The sequence below is a fragment of the Tachypleus tridentatus genome, chromosome 12 (genome assembly GCF_004210375.1).
Source record: "Tachypleus tridentatus isolate NWPU-2018 chromosome 12, ASM421037v1, whole genome shotgun sequence".
NCBI lineage: Eukaryota > Metazoa > Arthropoda > Merostomata > Xiphosura > Limulidae > Tachypleus > Tachypleus tridentatus.
The window spans coordinates 17,790,466-17,804,792 of NC_134836.1; the positions used below are offsets into that span (position 1 = coordinate 17,790,466).

General features: G+C 32.0%; 1 protein-coding gene and 1 long non-coding RNA gene across 11 annotated transcripts in view; one reads left to right on the forward strand and one right to left on the reverse strand.

Moving 5' to 3' along the window:
* LOC143235033 (uncharacterized) overlaps positions 1-4,493 on the forward strand; it is an 83,256-nt gene extending 78,763 nt beyond the window's left edge. For both annotated transcript variants that reach the window (XR_013018895.1, XR_013018896.1), the window contains 2 exons: positions 725-880; positions 4,357-4,493. This is a non-coding gene — a long non-coding RNA (uncharacterized LOC143235033). The remainder of the gene's footprint in view (positions 1-724; positions 881-4,356) is intronic.
* Positions 4,476-14,327, reverse strand: part of LOC143235031 (uncharacterized) — a 60,159-nt gene continuing 50,307 nt past the window's right edge. For all 9 annotated transcript variants that reach the window (XM_076472767.1, XM_076472774.1, XM_076472775.1 and 6 more), the window contains 2 exons: positions 8,448-8,563; positions 4,476-6,838 (listed from right to left, as the gene is read on the reverse strand). In XM_076472767.1, coding sequence (XP_076328882.1) covers positions 6,650-6,838; positions 8,448-8,563 — 305 coding nt within the window. In that variant the 3' untranslated portion in view covers positions 4,476-6,649. The remainder of the gene's footprint in view (positions 6,839-8,447; positions 8,564-14,327) is intronic.

The following is a 14,327-nucleotide window of genomic DNA, read 5'->3' on the forward strand; positions in this document are numbered from 1 at the left end:
GCACTGACTATTTTACCCTGTGACACGCATAACAGATATGTGCGTCTTAAGAAATATGTGGCCCGGCACGGCCAGGTGGGTTAAGGCATTAGACTCGTAATCTGAGGGTCGCGGGTTCGCATCTCCGTAGCACCAAACATGCTTGCCCTTTCAGCCGTGGGGGCGTTATAATGTTACGATCCATACCACTATTTGTTGGTAAAATAGTAGCCCAAGAGTTGACGGTGATGACTAGATGCGTTTCCTCTTGTCTTACACCGCTAAATTAGGGACGACTAGTGCAGTTAGCCCTCGTGTAGCTTTGCGCAAAATTCAAAAAGAAAAAATATTTATATACTTGGCTCAACTATTTGTTTCAAGGCTTTTCTGAGTTACAATTTACACACGCTTCAATAAAGATAAAATATAGTGTAGCTAAGACGTCTTCTGAGAATTTATTACCAGTTGATACAATCTTTCAGCTGTAGTCGCGATTCTATAATCGTGAAATAAGATATTTAGTCACTAACTAATAATTGCATTAAAAGGAAAGAACTCTATACACTAAATTAGATTGTAGAATTAAACTTTCTGACCAGAAAAAATATGGCTTTGGATATTAACACAATAGTTTCATGTATATTAGTAGCAAAGACTTAAAAAAACTAATTTTTGTAGGTGGTCGTATTAGAATTCCATATGATGATTGTTTTGATAATATCCGTGATGAATTTTGTTTTTAAAGGCATTTCCACTGGTTAGATGACATTTGTACTATTATTTCAAACACAAAGTTGAGTGATTCATGTTTTCGATGTCTGCCATATTGGAATCGGAAATGGCTGTTGACTCTAGCAAGATCTGCGATGTGCCTTGTTTTTATATGAAGTTCCACCAGAAAGTACGTATATATGCTAATTTTCACACTTTTTTGACAATTGTAATAATGTTGAGCTTTATTCTAAACTAATATGAATACTCCGAAATATTCAGTTGTTCTTAAGTACAAAGCTACACAATGGGCTGTGCATGCGGAGGGTACTGAACAGTTTTGTCAACGTTATAAGCCCCCAGACTTATCATCGAGCAACCGCCGGGTAAATATACTGGTATATATTTTTATGATACAGACCGGGCTTGATTTATTGATTAGATTGGTCGAAATGTGAATCTGGCGTAAAAAACTCAGTCCGTACTTTTGGGTTATGAATAGTCAATAACCTTGGTTTGCTTGGAATTTCATGACTATAAAAAGCTACTTGCGATAACAGTCCCTAATTTAACAATGAAAGGCTAAAGGGAAGGGAGTTAGTCATCACCACTCACTGCCAACTCTTTTACTAACGAATAGTGAGATTGACCGTCACATTATAACGCCAAAACGGCTGAAAGGACAAACGGGTTTCAACCAGCTACTTAACCACATTACTATGCCAGGCCATTGTCTATAAAAACGACGATCACGTCTCATTGTCTAATAAGGCAAGAGTTGGCGGTTGGTGCTGTTGACTAACTACCTTCCCATTGGTCTATTACTGAAAATGATGTACAGCTATATGCATATATATATATATTTTTAGCTAAATCTTACGGTATGTGCGTAACACTATCGCCATCTGAGAAACATCATATAAAACTAATCGATGGTATTTCAGTAAAGCTCAAGACATCTTATAGTTCCCTTGTGTTATCATCAAACCTAACCGCTTGTTCACTGGACAAGTTGTTCGTTTTGAGCATTTTCCAGTATATTTGACATTGTATGTCTTTCATTGATAAATATGTATCTAAAACCATAAAAATGAAGTTTCATCATCTCTAGTTGTTAGATCTTTACATTACTATACAAACACATTTATCGAACGTAATATTTAACTAAATAATATAACCGATATTTTCGTCATCTTCTGTTACCATTACATAATAGTTCAACCTGCCTAGTACAACCTAATTTTTTATCCTACTAATATACATAACTTTATAATTTTACAGGACCTCGTAAGTGCATAACAATGAAAAGAATTATCGTTCTCTCATTCTTACGTCATTATTATCAAGTGTTAAAAAAGTGCATGAACTGTTACACTATTGTTAATTGTTTACCCATTAAAACTATGTTTGAAACATTATCATATTTTAAAAATGAAACTGAGTCTTTTCCATCTTTATCTAGCTTTAAAATACAAAAACCTATCACTGTTTTCAACTTTATATTCTTTGGCCACTCCCGTTTGGAGTTGCATCCAGTGATAAATGCAGCGGATAGTCCTGAGTCGTCGTCAGTCATTAAGATTTAGGTCTTGGAGACTTGGGAGGATCAGATGCTAATAGACACACACTTATTATGAACACGACCATAAAGTGTTAAACAAATTTAATTTTTAGAGAAAATTTAATTTATTTTATCGCCTTCGCATTTTTTACTTAATTATTCACAGAATATTATGACAGCTTCCAAAAGAAACTGAAAATACCCAAAATTATTCAAATATTAAAGTCACGTGGCTATGTTGTAACTTCTTAATAATAACAAAAAAAACATAACTAGTAGAAAAAAGCAATACATAAGGTTCATTTCAGTTTCGAAAAACAATCTTATTAGCGTGTTCCTTTCCTTATAGTTATCAAGCATAACGTTATTGTATACATACGTCAAACAGCATTTTTGAAGTATTAAAGTAATAATTGAAATAATGTATGGTATTAAGTTTGGTTTGAATTTTATACAAAGTTATACAAGGGCTTTCCGCGACAGCCGTCCCTAATTTATTAGTGACAGTCAAAACTCTAGACAGCTAATCAACACCACCCACTGCCAACTCTTCTTCCAAGGAATAACAGTATTGATGATCACTTGTTTTAACACCTTTTTTCACTGCTGAAAGGGCGAGAATGTTCGAAGATTCGAGCCCATGATCCGTACACTGTGAATCGAGCACCACAATAACCAGGCCATAGTAATAAGTATGCTGCCTTTTGATCTCACGTGCTCTTTAACTTATTCCGATTTGTGAGAAAGGGATTTCCTGAAATATATTAGGTGACTTATTCAAAATATGATTCTCTAAATTAAGAAATACTTATAAAGATAAAACAACGCGAATAAGAAAGGCGCATTTTTTGTAATAATACAAAAATATTACGGTAGTTTAGAACTAACTAGTATGTAAAAATATTCACATCCAGTTATTTTTGAAGTACGTTAATCGGTCATAAAATAGAAATTACCACACCAAACTCAACACTTATTATAAATAAAGGCACATTTTAACCTAAGTGACTGTTTAACAGGTTAAAATTCTATTATCAACACTTCCGTGTTATTTTTGTGATACGTTTATATTAAAACGTTTTGTCTAAAATTATCACGCGAAAACTACACACAGAACTGTTTATGGATAGACGTGTCTCATTTTGACTTAACAGGAGAAATGTACTAGTCAACAGCGTCCAGTGTACAAAAACGTGCGGAACGCGTTGTTGCGGTACCAAGCTGCGAACTATGAACACCACGATTCACAATGCCAATTACCATGCTAAACTAAGACAAAAAAAACGATCTACTTATCGATCAAATATGAATTACAATGGATCATCCCAAAGCCTCTACCCCACTCATCCCTCTATGTCGAACGGTCGATACAACACAAATGATACTTTTAATTTGACGCAAAACCCTCAGTACAGGAAGTTGAATAAAAATATTTTTAATGGATATTTCAGACATATATAATTAGTCAGGCATAGCTCTTGTAATGTTAACAGTACCTTTCAATGCAAACTGTATATCAGTAACAACGTTTTCAGAACTATGATGTTATCCAATCGTATTTCACTAGTTTTATTTTGGAAAAAAATTAGGCGTCTTATCTAAACTTATCTTTTGTTTTCTGCCTATCAGCGTTCTCAGTATCAGCTATTCAGATATACTTCCTATTACACTGTCGGAAAGCATATCACATTAGTTTGGGATGCAGTATTATATATATTCAATACTATAACTTCAAAATTAAGGCATGTTTATAAATTATTTACAATACCATCTAAACAAATACACAGAAACAAGACTTTGACACAATTATAAATTTCACCTCCAGAAGTTCAAGTACCAGCAAAGTGTGTTTTCTTTGCTTTCCTTTGCAGTGTTACATTTGTTGTAGAAACTATGAGATGACAAAAACTTCAAGCTTTGGTATTAAGAGTCCATACTTCTTTGAATTTCTTTATAGTTTTACCATTATGTTGCTGAACCTATGTAATGACAAAAAATTAATGTACCAGTTAAAAGTCCATATTTCTTTTGTAATCCTTTGAAGTTTTTACTGTTTGTTGTAGAAAATATTAAATTACAAGAAATCTTAAATTTGTTTTTATAAGGTTAAAGCCACTATGGGCCATCTGCTACGTTCATCACAGGGAACAGAACCACAGATTTTAGCGTTGTAAGGTCATAAACTTACCTTTGACCCACCAACGGAAAGACAGAAATTCAAGTATCAGTAAAAAGTGTATTTATTCCTTTATAAGTTTATCATTATATTGTAGAAATATCAAATGATACAAAATTCGTGTAATAAATAGTGCATATCTTTGTGTTTTTCTTTACAGTTTTCACCTTTACTTGAATTACAAGGTGCTACGGTAAAATGAAAACTTTGGAAAAATAAGCTGTTATATTGAGATATTTGAATGTTATTTAATATTATCATTTGTAGTAATTTGGGTTAAATAACTAGATGTAACAAAATTAGTAAATCAAATAGTAGGGTTATAGTTTTAAATTAGAGCCTAGTGGTGTAATTTGTATAACTTTACATTAGGTCAAAGAAGTGTAACAGTACTTTTCGGCTTGTCTGTAATTCGTTTAAAGGTTAAATAAACTGTTTTATTAAACAAATGCAATCTGGAGGCTAATTAATTGTCTCTTCCTGTTTTGAGAATTATCTTATTTAACTGAAATTAGTCCAGATCAATTAGTTTAAATTCAATTTATAGGTAGGTTATAATCAGGTTGAATACATGGTGTTATTGCTATTAATTATAACTACTACTATTACATAAATATAAAATAACGATTAGTCATTTGTCACTAACATAAAATTATTGATAAACTTAATTACTTCAGTTTTGACTATTACATCTGACTCTAAAATGTTAGGCTTAAGCGTGTTGGCAATAGCTTACTGGTATTTATATTGAATATTAAGTATTTATTTCCAGGCTACGAAAACAATGGTTAAGACTAGTGTTGGTGTTAAGAATTCAGTTTGTTAGGTGTAATGGGTGCAATAAGTTGGTTTTATTTAGAAAATCAGAACTGGTATGTACTTTTAAGGATGCTAATACAAGTGATGAAGATGTGCAATTTGCGAGTATAGTTTGTACATTGGACAAGTTGGAGGCTATCAGAATTAAGCTAGAGACAGTAGTAAAGAGAATGCTAAACTGTGGGAAATGGAAGCAGGATTTCAAGAGGAAATTAAGCTTTTATGTACAAGGGATACATTAGCTAATAATGACTTTAAGGAAGTTAGATATAATAACTTGAGGCCCAGATAAAATAAGTTATCCTTTCTATTGCTAGAATAAGTTGAACGAATTGAAAAAACACACAAACAAATTACTGTAGTACCTTATAATTTCCCCTTCTTTTTCCACAATCTCTCGACATCTAGTGTCTAATTCTAATTCTAACTTACATAGGAAATAGCAATAGAATACAAAACTTTTCTTCAAACAGTATTTGTTTAGTACTAAGTCATAGTTAATTCGGTGAGTTAACTATTCTGCTTTTAATTTTTACATATTACTTACACTGAAATGCCTAAAACACAAAATTTAGGAAAGTTACCACATGTCAATAAACAACAAACAACATATCTACAGATAGTAATAACAATTTTAATAAGTGCCACACACTATACCTTTCTAAACACCAGTTTTGAAGTGCAAGTATATGAAGAAACTACGACATTTCCTGGTCTAGTTAATCACGTAACAAATGATTATGAACACATGATAAATAGTACTCATGCAACATTAAAACTTAGCATTTATCAAAATGTTATTCTTTTTTTAATGTAGTTGGTAAGATTCATTATAAACAAGATTGATGGAAAGAAATACATTTTTATGACACTAGGCAATGTCTACTGAAGCATGACATTTAAGTGGTTCATAATAGGAAACAAAAACTGTTAGTTCTTTCAATTTCATACAGTTTGATTTTTCTTTTTCTTAACTGCTTTTACAAATAGTTTTTTAATACAAGTCTCATACATAAAACCTGGTTTTAAAGCCTCAAAATAAACATTATAAACTTTTGCACAAGTGTTAAGGTGATAAAACTTAGGAATTTTAGCATTTAATGTGGCTTAATAACTATCGAAAATATTATAAGCAAACTATTCTTATTCCAAACCAAACTTTTATGATAAACAATTTATACTACTCTGAAAGTTGTCATAGCTCTTGTATATTATGGACATTTTGTTTTTGAAGAGTTTAGTCATAAAAGCAATGTTTTTTAATTTCTTCATTAAAAGAAAATAATAATTCCATGAATGTAAGAGTTAAGCAAAACAAACAGCTTTATACAACAAAATATGAGAGAAATATTGATAAGAATACATGACAATCAAACAATAAAGTAAAATGAACAATTTCCTTTTCATCGAGATGAGCTTTGCCTCTCATGATGTTCACTGTCAGCATCATCATCCTGTTCTTTGTCAGTGCTGCCATTCTGACTTGCTGCTGGGGATTTGCTATCACTTCGACTCCGAGAAATACTTCTACTTCTTGAGTGGCTTCTCTCTCTGCTTTTGTTCCACTCACTTTCTTCATCTCCATTCCTCACCTGTGAAACATGAAACCCGTGGTTAAGATATTTATGTATGTAAATTTATCTTTTCTTGCCAAGTTATCTTCCACATAAAGGAATTTTAAAACGTTTAAATTACAAATCAACACAAAAAGTATTTAAGAAATTTAAAAATAATTTAAGTAAAAGAAATACATCACTACCAAATACTTAGGAGTACTTCTAAATATTTCTTTGTGTGCCTTTTGTATTTTCACTGGATGAAGATAGGTGGAACTGTCAAAAAACTAGAGTTTTATTATCTTTCATTTTTTTAATGTGAGTTACCAATTCTCAGAAGCCTAAAAGTTTTTAACAGCCACATTCTGTACCTGTTAGTCACTATATTGGGAACTATAGGTAATAATGAGTTGTTTCACATTTCGCCTGAACAATAGATATGATACAACACAGCTACAAGATTCTGGCAGCATTGTAGTCGAGATTAGGTAAGTACGGTCAAAATAGAGAGACCTTGTATGTTGAGACCAAGATAAAAATACAGATCATTCTTTTCATTTTTTTAATGTGACCAAAAAGTGAAAAAAAAAATTATCATTGTTATTATTGTACCTTTCATTTTTATTCATAAATTTTATTTAGGTTACATGATTCATCATATAAAACACACCAATTTTGGTATCTCCCACCTGATCTTGATAACATCTGTGGATTCTGGAAAGTGTTCTGAGGAGTTTTCTCCCATTTGGTCATTAATTCTGCATGTAATTCATGAAACAAAAACAAGGCAAGGTTTGTTATGAAAAAAGTCTCTTTTAAGTTTATCCCATAGTATATCCTTAAATTGCAGTAACCAAGAAAGATGCCTGAAGCAATGTCACTTTGTAAACAGATGTCTCTATCGAAGTATAAATGAAGCATTACTGGATATGCTTGATCAGAAATAATGCTAAAGCAAACTGTAGCATTCACTCTCTACTAAATGGTCAAAAGGGACCAGGGTGTGCCAGTAAAAAGTGTTCTAAATCATGCCTCCAACACCAGTGACAAGGATAACTGGAACCACAAATTACCAATGTCTTTGAGCATCCTACCATTTAAAACTGATTATTTACTATAATGACCCTTTTGAACATTGCAATACATTTGCCTTTTCTGATATCTATTAGAATGGCTGCAAATCTGGTTGTCGTAGTCACTTATAATCCTGCAGAGACTGGCTTACACATTAAGTAATTAACGTAACTTGAGCAGAACAAATCAGGCTGAAGTCTAAAAAGATGCACAGTTCCTAACAATATGGCCACCAGCCACTGCACACAAAAATCAATGAGAATCTTTTCAGTGAATACACTAAGCATTATTACAAATTTATTAGTAGGTATATCAACCATGGATGTACTTTATTTTTTAGCACTACTGTATCCATTATTAACTATAAAGACCTGCAAGTCTAAAAGTCTCTTCAAATTCTAATGAAATTCCACCTTTAATCATGAAATTGTAATTGCAGTAAAACATGCTAAAAGTAAGAAATAATTACACTTTATAGAAAAAATTCATGTCTAGTACTTTTGTACTGGGTATCTAAATATTACACTTGGTTAATTAATCAATCAAAATTATTAAAGTCTATCAAACATACTCCATTGTCTTCTTGACCTTTTTCTTCACTTGGACTACGACTTGGGTTTTTTATTTTCAGAAGGTGAAGGGCTCTTACTAGCTGAATTGCTTTTACTGTGATCATCATCTTGTTCTCTATGTAGTAAAAAAATTCTAGCTCACATATTGATATCTTCAAGATATTTTAATAAATTACTTACCCAGGAATCCCCCCAAAAGACAAATATCAATCACATTACCTTATATTACTAGCTTAAAAAAGAAATTCTGACAAATAAGCTATATTTTTCACAAAAAGTCATGAATATTTAAAATACTTCTACTACTTTGTTTTAACATTTTTTATTAAATCAACATGGTGAATAACTTTACATAAAAACCAAAAGTTAGAAAAACACAAGTACAAAAAGTCTTCAGAGAAAAGAATAAAATCTCTAAATCCCAAGCACTTTTTCTTCAGAGGAAAATTGGAGAAGAACATCCACCTTTCAAAAGTGCTCGGATTATAGAATGTTTATTCATAGCTTTGTACAAAAATATCCTTAAAATAAAACAAATCAATAAATTTAAATATTTGTCAACTGTGACAATAAATTTTTCTTCATATCACATTTGTAAGCAAAAAGCAGCAAACAGTTCAATATTCACCTCAACAGCTGGTTTCTGTATTGAAACATTTACTCAATCAACATTTTACTGTACAGTAGATGATGCTTGTATATTTGATAATCCTCAAAAGAGTAGGTAAAGAAGTGTTCAGTCCCCATCATCCAACAGTAGTATTTTCATAACATTTTCTTCTATCATTTATTCTCATGACAGTTATGGCAATGTACATTCAAATTATACATTTAGTCTTAAAAAAATGAAGTATCCTAGTGAGTCATCAATTTGGATAAAAGTGAAAGTCAAGCTTCTAAACTTTTGTTTTATTCTGCTTATGTTTAAAGAATCATTTTTTTTTCAATCTTTTGAGTGAGACCTAAAAAAATTGTCAATTATTTTTTCTTCAAAGGGAGTTAACCCTAATTTTTTATACTGATAACATTGCACTTAATAATTTATATTTAATCAAATAATGCACCAAACAAAATAGACTAATAACATGCAAAAAGAAGACACATTCTGTTACTTTTCAAAATTTTTTCTGACTTTCTACCAATGCAACAACAGTCATTACAAATTCATCCAAGCTAGTCATTAAATTTTTCATGGGAATAAGAAAATTGACATTTAACTATTCAAAACATAATATTATAGAATACATCACTGGATAGACAAAAACCTCAACCTTCTAATGGTTATAAATAACATATGTAAGTAAACGTAAAAGAAAACTACCGAAGAATTCTAAAAGAGAGCATGTGATATTAACCTATCACAGGAAGGAAGGGTCCAATTTTCTATTCAATAACTCTGTAATCAAACAACATTAAAAGCTATAAAAATTACATTTCATCTGAGCAATGATGATTTTAGAGCAACTTTTGTTAAATTCTGTACTAACTGGAGGGGTGGTTAATAAAATAAAGGAGACATGACAACTTCATAAAATAGTCACATTTCTCATACTAGAGAAAATTAAGAAATGTTTTAATATTGTCTTATAAAATTAAGAACTTGTATACTATCAAAATATGGATTCTTAGCTATGATTTTAGGCTACGTCAACTGATATAATGTAAAGAAAAAAGAAATTTTAAAAAACTTTGAAAGTAAGCCACTAAAACATTATGACATGTACAGTAAAAAAGAATGATTAAAAAACGCATTTTTATCTTTGCTTGAGGGCACAATACAATATCAAACTTGAAACATGGCTCTGAAGTTGCACAACAAAAGGAAAATTAACTGTCATGACAATTATTCATTAAAATTAACACAGTAGAATAAATATAACACATATAAAGAGCAATTTCATTAACATTTGAATGCAAGTCACTTAAACCTTGTGACATGCACAGGAAAGAATGCTTGTGCAGAGAGAATTAAAACCATGCCCCTGGTACCAAAAATAACAGTCTCTGTGTACACATGTACTATAATCACCTGCTTGTTGAGAAAAACTCAATCCCTTATCTTTTTTTCTCTCAGAATAGATAATTTGTCTCAGCACACAGATGATTCTGTTTTTGGAATTTTCATTGTGAAAATTCACACACAAAATGGGTCTTATATTCTAAGTAGGCAATACTAACTAGGCTATTTTTTCTTGCATTTAGTTTACTGCATAAATGATGAAATGATCTGTAAATAAATCAGAAGTATTTAGATGTAAAAAAACATAATACTACTAAAGTAATATCAATTAACTTCAAAAGATAATTTTGTAATCTATTTACATCAAATGGTATGTTTAATGTTGTTCCTTTACATAATTTCAATCAATGTAACTTAAAATAATATCTATATTAAATAGAATAATTAAAATGAAAGAAATTAAAGAAAACAGAGAAGTGCAGCTGTAATAGATGTTGTAAAAGACAGAATGTGACACTACAACTATAAAAAATATGGTTTGTCTGAGCAATGATGATTTTATAGAGTAATTTGAATTTAATTTCATACTTTGAGGGATGATAGATAAGATAAAAAAGATGATGTGCTAAGACAAAATCTGTCATGTAGGTTACACTAGAGAAAATTCAGGATTTGTTTTATTATTACTCTGTAGTTGGTTGGTTAGTTGATTTAGTGTTTTATGGCACAAAGTAGCTAAGCTATCTGTGCCAAACAACTGGTAAAATGTCAAAAGTAAATTTAGTAAAATTCATAAAATAAAATTAAGGTAAAACAAAAAGTTAAAAAAAACATAAATAGCATCAAACCAATGTTTACATCTAGTCTACAATGTTAAGAAAAAAACTACAATAATTCAAGTTGTAAAAGACTTTCTGTGGCATACCTGTAATTATCACAACTCACCAGGAAGACTGACAGGTAAGTACAAAAACCACCATCAGTCACCTGAAGTTGGCCTTTCCAGTCCTGATTCTAAATTATTTGATGTTATGGCCATTTTCAAAGAGGAAAGTAATAAAAAGGTTTTAAAAGACGTGTAGCAAAATTATAATAATAACTCGCCAGGATGACTAACAGGTAGTTTAAATGGATAGTTTACACAGCAGCATTAGTCATCTGAAGTGGGCCTTTCCAGTCCTGGTTTCAAGTTATTTAATGTTACAGCCAGTTTCTAATTTCAAATCGAACGAGATGAACTGTGATGTTTAAAAGGGAGCCACATTAAAAAGATAAAATATATAAATTAAAACACTTAAATGGTATTAAAAAGATTAATGGCCTTTAAAAAAGTAAAAACATTACCAAGGTGGACAATGCCACCACCACCAATAACACTGTCTAACATGATGAACAAACCTTGGGACAAAACATGTTTAAATGGTGCCGTCGGTGAGAGTCGTAACGATGACAAGAAAGTGAAATGTGGCTTACTGTGATGTGAGTGTTACACAGACTACACGCTGATGCATCAGCTCTAGATAAAAGAAAATGATGAGTTAAAAAACTGTGACCAATGCGTAGTCTAGTCAGAACAAGTTCCTCTTTCTGATCCTCACGGAAGCAAGACAGCCAAAGTCCAATATAGGGTTTTATTTGGAAAAGCTTATTTTCTAGTCAGTTACTGCTTCCACACAGTCGTCTATTGATGGCTTACAGACGATGGCAGGAACAAGTTCTGCGACAGCAGTGAAAGAGGGCCAGTTTGCCTGATCCAGCTTCAACAAGGTCACGCGGGTCGGGTGGCATCAACCATGACCAGTCTCTCTCAAGATTATTAGAAAAATATCACTGGCTCGTGGATTATTGTCAACCCTCCATGAAAAATGGGAGAATAATGAAGGGGAGCAAATTGAGAGACCAACAGCAGTAAAGGACTGGCTAGGTCATTGGAAATAAGTAAAAGAACCAGTATTAAAAAGACAAAGATTGTGATCAGAGAGCATATGCTCTATAGAGCAACCTCTCCTATCAATATCAGCACTTCCCCAGAGGGATGATGTCAATTAAAGTCCCCCAGGATGAAAAAGGGAGACGGCAACTGTTCAATGAGAGCATCAAGGTGTGATTAATCATATGTCTCTTCACGTGACAGGTAGAGAGAACAAACAGTGATGGTATGACCTAAGGAAACAGATGGCTACAGCCTCCAAGGGTGTGTCGAGGGCAAAGACAGGGTGGGCACATTCTGATCAACCAACAGTGCCACCCCTCCATGCACTCGTCCATCACACAGCCTGTCATTTCTGTACAAAGAAAACTGCCGAAAGGTAACTGTATCAGCAGGTTTTGGAAATGTTTCCTGCAAGGAAAGACATATTGGATGGTACAAAGCAATCAGTGCTTTGATGTCATCCAGATTAGAACGTAAACCTCGACAATTCCATTGTATCAGGTGAATTGGGTAGAGAACCCTTCTGTTTATGACCACGTCTTTTTTTTCCTCACTGTCCTTATCTGAGGGAGGTCTATCGACATCCATGGATCCTGCCCTGGGTTAATTGGGCAGGTCTTTGCTGTTGGAAGAGGATTCCAGTGACTTAGGACATGAACGAATGATTGTTTTGCATCTTGGAGTGGGAGAAGATGTATCCGAAAAAATGCCTGTTCCTGGTACCAAAGGATGTGGATCTTGGGGTTTGTTGGAATGTATGTAAGGGACAGAGATATGTGTTGAAGTTGATTCATCAACGTTTGTAACCATGGATGTCAAAAGACTTTTCATTTGTTTGGAGAACAATTCTTTTAGAGGCACAGAGAGATCTGTCTGTACTCCCACTATAGTTGTGGAATGAAGTGTAGCAGCATACTAGCATTTTCAATAACGATTTTTTTTTTTTTAAATTTGGACACTGAAAATTTTAGATCAAAGAGTGTTGACTTCTCTCAAATTTAACCTACCAACATAAATAACTTAACAAGCATCACTTGGCAATAATACATTAAGAATAATCCCTACTTGTCTACAGTATCTCTAAACATTACAGTTTACAATTCTGAGTCATTTTAAGAAGATATCAAGATGCCTCCAATCTATCACAGTGTTGAATACATTTAACCTGAAAAACAATCACAGTTTTATATCAATTCTAACCAACAAAAAGGCAAAGTTTTAACTTATCAAATGATGTATAATGCAAAGTTGTTTTCAGTATAAAGAACTTTCTATTTCATTTTCAGTTTTTCTTGTAGTGTTTAGACTGAGAAGAGAATAATTTTAAGACTCTTATGCCACAGAAAGAAAACCAGTTAAATACTAATAGTTATAGGACATTGTTTGCTTCATGTGTGTTGTTATTCTATATTTTCATGTACATTATTTAAGTACATAAAAAATATTAAAAGTAGGCTTAAGTTCCATCAGCGACAAACAGCTAACACAAAAAAGGTCAAAGGTGTATCCAATAATATAAAACTGATCTTTAGTCTTCCTGTATTTTAATGAACTAGTATTTTGCAATATAAAGTTACATTTCAATTATTATACATATATATATATATTATTACTATTTAGAAATAAATTATTAAACTTACTCTTCTTAAAATATATAACAATAAATCAAGAAGTAAACAATTATTTCTTCTTACTACAAACGTTTTTTTTACTCAGTTGTTGCTGGACCTAGGTTGCTAAGCCTTTCAAAATTTTGCAAATGAATTTTGTAATATTACTTAAATAATATCGGTTATCTTCAATGGAAAAACCTGTAACCTAATATATGCATATCAAATGCCATGTTTAATGTCATACCTTTACACATTTCGATTAACATAAAAATAATTTCTATGTTAAATAAAGCAATTAAAATGAAAGAGGCTCAAAAGAAATGACAGATGACATTAAAGAAGACTGAGGGAACTGCAGCCGTAACAGATGTTG